General features: G+C 46.6%; 1 protein-coding gene across 1 annotated transcript in view; it reads right to left on the bottom strand.

The window, feature by feature from the left end:
• Positions 1-765: 765 nt before the first annotated feature.
• Positions 766-11,341, bottom strand: part of PABPC4 (poly(A) binding protein, cytoplasmic 4 (inducible form)) — a 13,703-nt gene continuing 3,127 nt past the window's right edge. Inside the window, exons 2-15 of the mRNA XM_010192520.1 lie at positions 8,412-8,605; positions 7,992-8,107; positions 7,387-7,526; positions 7,020-7,114; positions 6,283-6,420; positions 5,614-5,709; positions 4,861-5,133; positions 4,506-4,593; positions 4,219-4,338; positions 3,549-3,676; positions 2,416-2,509; positions 2,172-2,302; positions 1,988-2,087; positions 766-1,109 (exon numbers count right to left, since the gene is read on the bottom strand). Coding sequence (XP_010190822.1) covers positions 2,001-2,087; positions 2,172-2,302; positions 2,416-2,509; positions 3,549-3,676; positions 4,219-4,338; positions 4,506-4,593; positions 4,861-5,133; positions 5,614-5,709; positions 6,283-6,420; positions 7,020-7,114; positions 7,387-7,526; positions 7,992-8,107; positions 8,412-8,605 — 1,700 coding nt within the window. The 3' untranslated portion in view covers positions 766-1,109; positions 1,988-2,000. The remainder of the gene's footprint in view (positions 1,110-1,987; positions 2,088-2,171; positions 2,303-2,415; positions 2,510-3,548; positions 3,677-4,218; positions 4,339-4,505; positions 4,594-4,860; positions 5,134-5,613; positions 5,710-6,282; positions 6,421-7,019; positions 7,115-7,386; positions 7,527-7,991; positions 8,108-8,411; positions 8,606-11,341) is intronic.

Raw genomic sequence — 11,341 nt, 5'->3', positions numbered from 1 at the left:
AGCGTGGGGACGGGCACCGGAGGCCTCAGAGTGGTTCAGCTCCCTCAGCGCCGCGTTTCCAAGGGAATTCTTGCTTATTTTAGCGCCAGCTCGCAGAAAAACGGGACCGAGACAGGGAAAGCGGCTCTGACGGCCAGAAACCCTGGGAGCCCTTGATCCAGCAGCGTCCAGGGCTTCCCAAGGACAAATTAAGCCCCGTTTCCACCAGGGAGCAGCCGTGTTCACCTCCAGGTGCCTCAGCAAGCCCCTTCCTCCCGCAGCAGCAGCTCTAGGCTTGCTTGAAGAACGCTTTTTATCGCAAAGGATCACCCAAAAGTTTTAACAAAGCGTTTATCAACACCACTGACAGAATGCAACCGGCTTTAGAGTATAATATAGCAACAAAACCACTCAAACATCCAGAAAAAACCTAAGATACACACGAAGAACAGCAAAACTCCTGCTCTCCTGCAGAGGATAAGGAAAGAGCCAAGCCCATTTTATGTTCACTTGAAAAACAGCTCCCAAAACCTTCTATTTGATCACGGCTTGGTTATATTCATCTCATTCACACACTTAACCAAACCCAACCCAAACGTCCCATGGCATAATTTTACCACAGCTGCTTCAAAAGAGTGATTGGCCAAAGTTAACAGGCAGAATAACTCAATTAAACCACAATTTTCATGTATCTATCATATGACAACTGCCCGCCAGTTTAATTTTACTAAGCCACATCCCATTTACTTATCAAATCTAGAGGAACGAGAACAAACAGACAAAGTTTTTATTCCTTTATTGATAAATGCTTTCCAGACTTTCCAAACTGGATTGTTCAAGTTAAAACCAAAACCACAAAATACTTTCAACCTAAATCCCTCCGTGTCCTGCTCAGAAGACACAAAGGGTTGCTCTGCCCTGACCACAGAGGAAAAGCTTGCAAGCCCAATCCTGGTTTTGAAACCTAGAGCTTCAGAGCTGGCTTTTTAAATAAGACCTTAAAGATTAATTTACAAAATGCAATATAACTATGTGATATGATGCACGGCATTGCGATCTGCAGGACAGTGAAGAATCTTCAAACATCTTGAGCTGATGTCTAGGAAGGGGCTATTTGGCTTCTTTGCATCCTGGAGGAAAAGAGGAAGACAAGTTACCTACACAGCACACCTCACCGCGGGCTGAACTTAGAGCATTACAAACCATAAGGACTCCAATACGATTTGGAAGTTACGGAGACCGCATTCACAGCTGTAGATAATATCAATTTTTCATCATCTGACATGAAAGTCAAACTCTTTAGTAGAGAAAGCAGTGACTGAAGCTACTGACAAATACAAAGATGAAAATGTAATCATCGTTTTTTCACCATTTTGAGTCGTGACATCCGACCACAACAGCGTCACGGGAAGTGCTGAAGATGCCGATTGCAGACAACCCACATTAAAATGGATCATCAAAAGCCAGAGGAGCCATTCAAAGAATCAAAAACCTTATTCAGAAGTTAACAAGAGCCAGCTCCAAACGCAGGAGACAGCACTTGCCTGGACAAGTGACATGACAGTCCTGACAGCAGCACTTCAGCATGTACCACAGGCAGATGATTGTCAGGGTAAGGAATTCACAGCCTATTTAGCCTCAAAGTCACTAGAACATCTTGTGTCTCTCTCGTTTTATTTCCCAGATTAGCAGTTTCACAAGGCTCATCTCGACACATCATCCTTCCCTGACATGTCAACTGCTAGGATCACTTCAGGGACTTCTGCAGCATCTTTCTGAAGCTTCATTAAAATAACGTTTCTGAGGAATATTTCTAAAGCTTCTACAATAAGGATTCTGCTGGGAGAAACCATGTAAGGGTTTTTGTTTTGTTTTGTTTTAAAGCAAATTAAAAAAAAACAGATAACTGCTGCACATGGACCTCCAGACTGGCTCTACATTTGATAACAATCACAATTTACTCTGATTCTGGAAGCTTTTGAGTGAAGCCACGGACCAAGACACTCACCAGTCTTCCTGGTTTAAGAGGTAGCAGCAACCACGCCCACCTTCTGGGCAGCTTCTTTCTTGGCTTGGTGAGCCTGCAACACCGCCACGGCCTCCTCCACCTCGGGGAGACAACACCGTCTGGTGAGACCTCTGTTCTTGGCCAAAGGCTCCCAAAATCCACCCCAAAGGAACAGGCCGGTTACCTTTGAGCGGAGGGACTCTGGAGACTCCAGCATGTGCAGCAGCTCGGAGTTGTCAATCTCTAGCAGCATTCCTGTGATCTTGCCCGCAAGGCTGGGGTGCATAGCTTGGATCAGAGGGAACAAACGTTCTCCTGAGGGGAAAAAGGACATTCAGACGGCCAAGATTCAGTTCCAAAGTAATCTCTGAAAGCTGAGGGGATTTCCAAAGTAAAACCCCATCTGTAAGAACCAGGGTTTCACTTACCCAGCATCTGCTTCTGCTCCTGGGGAGGGGCAGCAGCCAGCATGGAGGCTGTGAGCGGTTCCTGTCCCTGCACATGTACTGCAGGCTGAGGGGCCTAGAGAAGGGCAGACAGGAGGGCTCTGAAATAAATACTGGCCTGATCGCTTCATATTTAGAGACAGCAATACAATATTCCCTCCTTTAAAACACAATCTTTGCCAAGCCTACAGCAGACTTCAGTTTCAGAAAGTCTTGAGTGGAGCATCTCCTGCTGAGGAGCAGCTGAGGGAGCTGGGGCTCTGGAGCTTGGAGCAGAGGAGACTGAGGGGTGCCCTCATTCCTGGGGATCCATTGGGAAAGGGCAGTGTCAGGAGGAAGGAGCCAGGCTCTGCTCTGGGATGGCCAATGCCAGGACAAGGGGCAATGGTCCCAAGCTGGAGCACAGGAGGTTCAAGCTGAAGATGAGGCCAAACTTTGTCAGGGTGAGGGTTATGGAGCATGGCCCAGGCTGCCCAGAGAGGTTGTGGAGTCTCCTTGTCTGCAGACACCCAAAGCCCTGGCCGTGTTCCTGTGTGACTGCTCTGGTGATCCTGCTCTGGCAGGGGTTGCACTGGGGGAGCTTTCCAGGTCCCTTCCAACTCCTCACATCCTGTGATTCTGTGAAAAGGTGCCCTTGGTTCACAAACATGCTCCCTCCAAGTCCTGAACTCTAAATCCCATAATGTCACACACAGGGGCACTGTAAATCTCTTACAAAAACTGGATCAAGCACGGTTGAGACAAGTAACACAGCTGAGAGAGCAACATCCATGCCAGCTTTTTGTACAAAGCAGAGTTTTATGGGAGAAGCAAACTGTGTCTTCAACAATACCCTGGTGAGAATTTGGCAAAGAGGCGAGAGAATGAACTGTCACAAAATGGGAAAGCAAAGGACCAAGAAAAATATCCTTAGAGAGAATCTGGGTAAAAAAATGGCTTAAAAGTACAAGATAGATAAATCAACTGGATTGCCCCTGGCAAAGGTAAAACTCCAACTTCTGATTACTGTCTGGGTTATAAAAGTAGCCTGAAGTTTCTGCAAAAACACTTCAGTTGCATGTAAGATCTGTTGGACCACAGGAACTGCAGAGTGCCCAGCCCAGCCCCTGTGTTACCTGCAAAGGCTGCACAGCTGGGTGTGGGCTGCGGACACTTGAGGCGTATTTGTAAGGAGGAACCGCTCGGGGAGCCGGGGCAGCTACAGGCGGACGAGGAGCTAAATTCTGTGCTGTGGCACCAACACCTGCAAAAAACAACGACAAACACCTGCAGCAACAAGCAAACACTTTGGGATGTCTGATATTAACTGCTGAATTCAAACCATGCTCTGCACAGGAATACTTCTTTAGAAACTGGTCCAAAATGCAACTGGCTACTTCAGGAAGGGGCTCTTCTCCTTAAAATGAAACCATGGATTTTACATTCTGCATTTAAAATATTTGCTAGCTATAAATTGAATTTGGATGCTCTAGTCTGCAAACAATATCCATAACCTACAGAGATGTTTTGGGTTTTTTTAGTGGTAAATGTTGCAGAGGTGTAGAGATGAGTTCCAAAGCAGTGGAAAGCAACCCATCTGGATTTCCACTGCTGTGCTGTAGCACCAACTGTCCCCAGACCTGCACTGCACAGCAAGGAAGAGGGAAGATTCAGGTGCTGTCTCTGCCCATCGCTCCAAGTGACCTTTGGTTATCCAGATCTGACAACCATCTTTGGAAACACAAGTCTCAATAGCATCCTCCTCCCTCACGGACAAGGGGAAGACCCTGGAGGCAGACACCTTACCAACTCGCTGGGCAGCAGCGGGGAGGCCACGGGAGGCTGGGGCATTGCCTGCAGGGGCCAGATGGCGCAGCGCTGGCCGTGGTCCAGACTGGCGCATGGCATTTGGCATTCCCTGGAAGCCTAATGGAAGAAATGAGGGGAAATCCTCAAAACAGAGCTGACTGGCAAGTCAGGACAGTCAGCGACAGGAAACAAGTTTGTGTTGTGCAAAGGAAAACACGCATTGCTTTTGTTGGAAAGAACAGCCTCTATGGTCATACAACCAAAATAGTCGCTAGTACTCTCACCTTGAGGTCTTCCTCCTTGCTGCCAGCGTGGGTTGGGTCTCATCTGTGCCATTTGATTGGGTGCATAGTAAGTGGGTCTGCTCTGGGCCTGGAGAAAGAAAGACAAGCTCAGAGGCAGCTTCTATGAATAACAAACATTGTTTACAGCATGTTTTGGCAGTGGTTGCCAGGACTCGACATGCAATTCACATTAAGAGAACAGGCAGCTGGGAAGTCACAGAATTAACTCCACTGACTGCAGCCCTCATTAGGGGTTATTTGCTTATGGGCACAAGAAAGGCTCAATGAGATTACTGCAGCTGAACCATCAAGGCTCTGAGACAGGTTAAAAAAACCCCACACTAGGTCAACTCACCTGGGGCACAGCAGGCATGAAATATCCCCCAGCAGCAGGCTGGAACTGATTAATGATGGTGTTGGCAGGCAAGGCTCTCATCCCAGCAATGCGCTGCATGTACTGGTTAGTGAGATGGGCCTTTCGCTCCTCTTTCCTCTGTGCGAGTGCAACATACAACGGCTTCGAGCCCACAATTCGCCCATTCATCTCTGTCACTGCTTTTGTAGCTTCCTCTGGAGAGGAAAAGCAGACAAAGCCAAACCCTTTGCTCCGTCCATCTTCCAGCATCACCTGCAGTAAAGATCAATTGCCAGTGGAGTACCATTACAACAGCTTCGCCTAAGAATTTGTCATTTTTAGATGCCAGATTTCATGCAGGTCTAACAGAACTGTTGCAGAGGTGTAGAGACAGGTACTCGATGAATGGAAGTCACCTGTCTGGATTTACTCTGCTTTTCTCTAAGCACCATGTGTCCCCAGGCCCACACTGCACAGTAAGGAATGGGAAAGATTTGGTGCGATCCATAAAGGCACATAGAAAATGCCATTACATACTGATTGAGTTACCTCAAACAAGCATGTTTTGATGAGAAAACGAAGCAAGTTTTCAGTAATAACCCACCAAGACCCAAAGAAATCTGTGTATTTACTAGTCCAGATGTTCTCAGGACCACAATGACCAGGGGAGAGAAGAACTGCCCTTCAATCCCATGACGATAACAGCTCGTTCTTCAGGCCTTAAAATCCAAATACTCCCAAACCCCACAGTACCTTGGCACTCGTTATTGACCCAAACGGTGAGAACTCCTTCCTCAGTTTCTCATCATCTATAGTGTCATCTAGGTTTTTAATGTACAGGTTAACACCCTAGAAGAGAGAGAAGAGCAAGACACTCATCACATTACAGAAAAATCTTGAGCACTTCAACTGTTAGCACCCATCTGCCAGAGCTATAATTTGCCTGAAAACCCTTGATTTAGCATCAGGTTCATACCACCCAAAGCTGAAGGTGATAAATGTTGCAGAGGCGTAGAGACAAGTCCCACTGTGGTGAAAGGAAGCTTGTCTGGATTTCCTCTGCTGTCCTGTTGCATCTCGCATCCCCCGTCCGGCACTACATGGCAAGGAGTGGGAAAGACTCGGATGCGATCTCTGACAGACCCAGTTTTGCCACAAATTAGAGACACAACGGTGCAGGGTTATGCTGTCTCTTTCCATCCCTCTAGGTACCCCCATTTTAAAGTAAACGAGACTGCATGTGTCTTGTGTCCTAAATATTTCATTGCCTGATAACCCCCTGCCCTCAAATACCATGGAGTCACCTTTGCATTTTAAGCCCCAGGATCCCTCACAGGACAACAACTACTTTGTTAATTCCTTTCAAGTCTGTGTATAGACTGAAAAAGGTGCTTAAATTCAGAAAAGGAACAGACTATTCACCTGGTACCGGCTGAGTCTCTCTTGTTTCAGCTGCTCAAACCTCCGCTTCAGCTCTGCCTGGCGCTCGACCTTCTTCTGTGCTCGGCCTACAAATACCATTTTCCCATTGATATCCTTTCCATTCATTTCTTCTACTGCCTGGACAGAGGGTTCAAGAGGAAACCGTCAACTGCTGAAGCAAGACAGCACCTGATCCTGTTAACAGGACTGTCCAAAGCTCACACTGTATCCCTGCTTGTCAGCCAATAAATCAACATTACCTTTGCACTGCTTCCGTGTAAGAGCAGGCTAATTAAAGACAAACTGAAGTTATCAGGAGAGACCACGCTGACAATACCACTCTAAATACCAGGCTAACAGCAACTTGTGATTTATCCCCACCCCTTCTTGCAACCAGGGCCAAATTTTAACAAGCATACTGCTTAGAGAAGACCATTTCTAAGCAAAGTTCTCACTCGAGACTCCTTCCTCCTCAAGCCCTGCATTGTAGTATTCCTTCAGCAATTAACATTCTTGATTATACCACTGCATGCTTTGTGGATCCAGTAACCTGGAGAAATGCCAAGCTACCCTGGAATGTCAAGCTAGTAAGGTGAAAAAGGTTTCCAAGTTCCCACATCTAGAAGAGGTTAAGCCTGAGGCAGAATTTTCTCTCATTTTAGTAACAGGCTCCTATGATAAAACAAGTAAGTTTTTCTTCTCTGAAGATACCCAAGCAGCATAAAAACTGGTCATACCTTGTTAGCATCTTCATGCTTTTCAAAGCTTACAAAGCCAAAGCCTTTGGATTTTCCAGTGGGATCTGTCATCACTTTAACACTCAGAGTTTTACCTGTTACCAAGGGACAGGGGTCAGTAAAATATCCTAAGATTATTTCCAGTCTATTAAACTCCAAATAACAGCGCCAGCCCTCTCTCTTCTCATCCAGCTGGTCAGCCTCTGCCTCCTGTCCAACATTTGGCACAGCTACTACCCACACCTCAACCCTTTGTGTTCCTCAGCCTCAAACTGACCCAGGTAGAGCTATACAGATGGTAGCAGCACTGGTAAATTACCCTGGGTCATGAAATTCACAGTCTAATTAAAAGTGTTTCTGTATTTACCGTATTTGCTGAAGAGCTCCTTTAGTCTTTCATCATCCATGTCATCCCCAAAGTTTTTAATATAAACATTGGTGAACTCCTTCGCCTTGGCTCCCAACTCAGCCTCCCGCTCTTTACGAGACTTGAATCTCCCAACAAATCTGTAAGAAAGAATGAAAATCCCAATAAGCGGCTTGCTTACAAGAGGGGAAAAGCAATGTGTGACTTGCAGCAAGGCAAAAAATGAGTGTGTAGTAGGAGCTGGGAATGGGGACAAGAAAGGGTGACAGCAGAAGAGAAGGACGAACAGCCACAGACCAACCAGAAAAATCTCCTGTCCTACGGTCGGCCAAGGACGCCCACCCAGCTCTGCAGTGGAGAGAGTCTTGGCCACAGAAGCCCACCCCAGCCCAGGTTGCAAATCAAGGCCTGGTCAGGGAAACCCACCAGCCCTGTGATGGAGGGGTAGCAGGCCATGGCTTGGGCAGGGTCACTCACCAGCCCTGGAGTGGAGAGGTAGAAGGCCAAGGCTCGGGCCAGGAGAACCAGTGCCTTGTGTGTCCCTGTTAATACCGAGATGCATCACGGTTCATGCGATCGTTGCTGCTTCTGGCTGTGACACTCACACTTTGCGGTCGTTTAGCAGCATGCCGTTCATCTTCTCGATGGCTCTATCTGCAGCATCCTGGGTCTCAAAGTGCACAAATGCGTAGCCCTTAGAGCCATTCTCATCGCACACCACCTACACGTGGAAGGAAAACAAAACGTCAGCTCTCTGGACACATTTTCTCCTCTGTCACGCTCAGACACAACACCAGCACATGGAAATAGTTCATTGCCAGGAGTCAGCACTAAGAAGACATTATCTGTGTTTCACACTCGCACCTCGTGACCAAACCTGGCGTAACTGCAGCAATCCCTGACCCTTTTGGTCAACTCTGCCTTTCAGAGACCCCACTCCTCTCTTGGTGAAAGGTGCCCCTTTCACTTCCTATGCTGTCTGCATCACTGCTATGAGAGAATTGGACAAAGTAACCACGTCTCACCTTGCAGGACAAAATATTCCCAAACGCTGAGAATGTGTCATAAAGTGCCTTGTTATCAATGGATTTGTCCAGGTTCTTAATGAAGACATTGCCAACCCCTGACTTCCTCAAGGAGGGGTCCCTCTGAGACCACATGATGCGAATGGGTTTTCCTTTGATCACATCAAAATTCATGGTATCTAGAGCACGCTCAGCTGCAAGAGAAGTCAAGAACAGATTTCTGTGGTTTATTAAAGAATAAAAGTTTCCATCAAGTGGGTGATCCATATATCCAAATTTTACTTGGTTCACAGAAACAACTGCGGCAATATCATGGACAACCAAATCCAGTGACTTTTAAACTCAGTGTTTCAAGTGGCATCTTTGCAGCGTGGTCACTAGATATGTTTAAGTACATAACAGGATTCATGGACTCTTTTAAATTTACATTACAGTAATGTTTTAACAGCCACAGCCAAATTAACATCAAAATACCTGGGGTTTTTTAGTTATATTCTTCATTACTATACAGGCAAATTGCTGCATCCAAAGGAGGAAATACAGGAAATCCTGGGGGAAAAGGGAAGTAACAGAAGTGACTGCTTGGCTTGCTCCCTTTTCATGAGGCTCACACCAACCCATACGCATTTCTATTAAGAGGAAAGGATTATCTCCCTGTCAGGTCAGGGAAAACGTGCACGAACACGTGGCTGGCCGGGAAGAAGACGTGAATCAGCCTCTACATCTTATATGGCCAAAAAATGATTCCCCAAGTTGCTCCATCTAAAAAGGACAGCAAAAATGGACAAAACTCTGGAAAAAAGCCCATACACCTGAGTTGATTAACAGGGAAGTGTTGAGCTAAACTCTAAAACCCTGCACTGTCATCCTAACCCTCACTGAAACCTCGCTCCACTCTATTTCTGCTGCCTATCTACGGGTGTATTAAAAGGATCATTACGTACACACATCAGGATCCTGTTCATAAAACTGAGATGCTTGGGACTCTTCTGTGCCAGAAAACACTCCCAGCATGGAGCGAGCAGAGAAACAGAACAGCTGTTAATTCCCAGCTTTTTTTGGAAAGAGAGGGACAGACGAGCATTAAAATCAAGGAATAGTAACAGGGCAGAACCCAAGCTTTCCAAATTTGCCCTGCTCAGTTCTTCCAAGCCACCATCACCCAGTGATATTTACTGATGAGATTTCAAGAGCAGCAAATGCAAGGAAAATGCAAATTCAAATCCTTTTTTTCCTGTGTGACTTTGCTAGCGCAGCCAGAGGAAATACTCAGCATTTCACACAACTGTCTCTAGGGTCTCCCATGGGACGTTGTCTCCCACACTCCCTACCCCCAAACTCATCCTGAGCAACTGCATGGAAGCTTCTTAGAGCTTTTCATGTGCTTTGAAATGTTTTGGGTTTTTTTCGGTGGTGCTGTTTCTAAATTGATGTGGTGCCACCAGGATTTCCCTATTTTCCCCCACTCTTCACACATACACCCCACTGGGAAGCAAGCTCTGCTGGATTTCATTCCTGAAGTAGTCAAGACTGGAAAAACAACCCCATAAAAAGCCCAAAAAACAATTGAAGGAGGAAAGTTATACTTGCTAGGACTCTGTTGAGTCAAAGGTGTTCAATTCAATTAATTGCCATGCTAAAATGATTCCTCAGCTGCTCCTCTGAACCAGTACAACCGAGGTTCTTCCTGCAGTCCATTCCTAGTAGGCACTTCAGCAGGCGACCTGGGCCAGCTCGTCAAATTTGGCAGTGTTTATTTATAGCAGGGAGAGGTCCTCCAGAAGCACGCGTTGGCACGGACACAAGCTCGCTGTCTATACTGAAAGGTGACGAGCAGATGAAGTAGTGGTGTGCAACCAGAGGGAACTGCAACACCCTGCAGCAGCTACTGAGACACGGAGTGGTTATGAACTTACTCCCAGATCGTACAGGCTTCCTAAGCACAAGCTTCAGCAGATACCACTGCACTGCTCCTTCTATAGCTCACTTGTATTCTGCTCTATTATTATCCTCTGCCTGAAATTCTTGTGAGCAGTGGCAGAAGAAAGCCCCAGATGGATTCCTCGATTTGAGGAAGGTCTGCCATGCCCACAGGTGGAAATGCAACCACATTACACCAGTACCTAAGAAAACCTGTAAGGGATCAGCACAAGCTATGTGAGTGACTCAGGCTAAGCACATCTGATTCATTTCCTTCATCTGAGCAAACACCTTCTCATTTTCTTCTATTTAAGCCACAAAGCTTCAGCCTTTTCAGTTCCTGTATCTCTTTCTCTCCCACTGGTTCCTGTCAGGCAGACTCAACTGCAATCCATATATAACATCACACACACTCTTAACCCCTTTCAGGCTTCCTCTTCCGCAGCCTTCTGGATAAGGAGAGCACACGAACGCTCCTTGTGGCTCGCCTTAGGCCTCAAAGTAATCAATCTCCCTCAGAGGCTCCCTGATGCAGAGCTAACACAATCCTGGAATTAGCAACTGTGGCTGAGCAGCACAAAGACAGAACCGCACGCACCGAGATTCGCCCGTGAGAAACCCTGCACGAGGAGTTTTCTTCTGCAGAGGTGGCTGCTCCGCAAACCTCTGGGCTCTCGCTTGCGCCACTAAGCAGAAAAGACCTGACAACAAAAGCACAGCGCACAGATTTAACCACTTGTTTTGGTTGTTTTTTTTAAGAAAAGAGAGGTTGCATACAGAACAGACTTAAATCACAGAATCACAGAACATTAGGGATTGGAAGGGACCTCAAAAGATCATCTAGTCCAATCCCCCTGATCCAACCAAATTCTTTGGCTGCTGAAGCTAGAACAGAGTATTGCTGGCATGGGGCATAGATAAGTAACCACACTTAACTTCACACCTGCATATACGCCACACAAGTCCTCTCTTACATTGCCTTCACTTCTTTAAGGAAAAGAAGTGACAAA

Source organism: Mesitornis unicolor, unplaced genomic scaffold (genome assembly GCF_000695765.1).
Source record: "Mesitornis unicolor isolate BGI_N332 unplaced genomic scaffold, ASM69576v1 scaffold30199, whole genome shotgun sequence".
Taxonomy (NCBI): domain Eukaryota; kingdom Metazoa; phylum Chordata; class Aves; order Mesitornithiformes; family Mesitornithidae; genus Mesitornis; species Mesitornis unicolor.
This window is presented reverse-complemented; position numbering and strand designations above follow the sequence as displayed.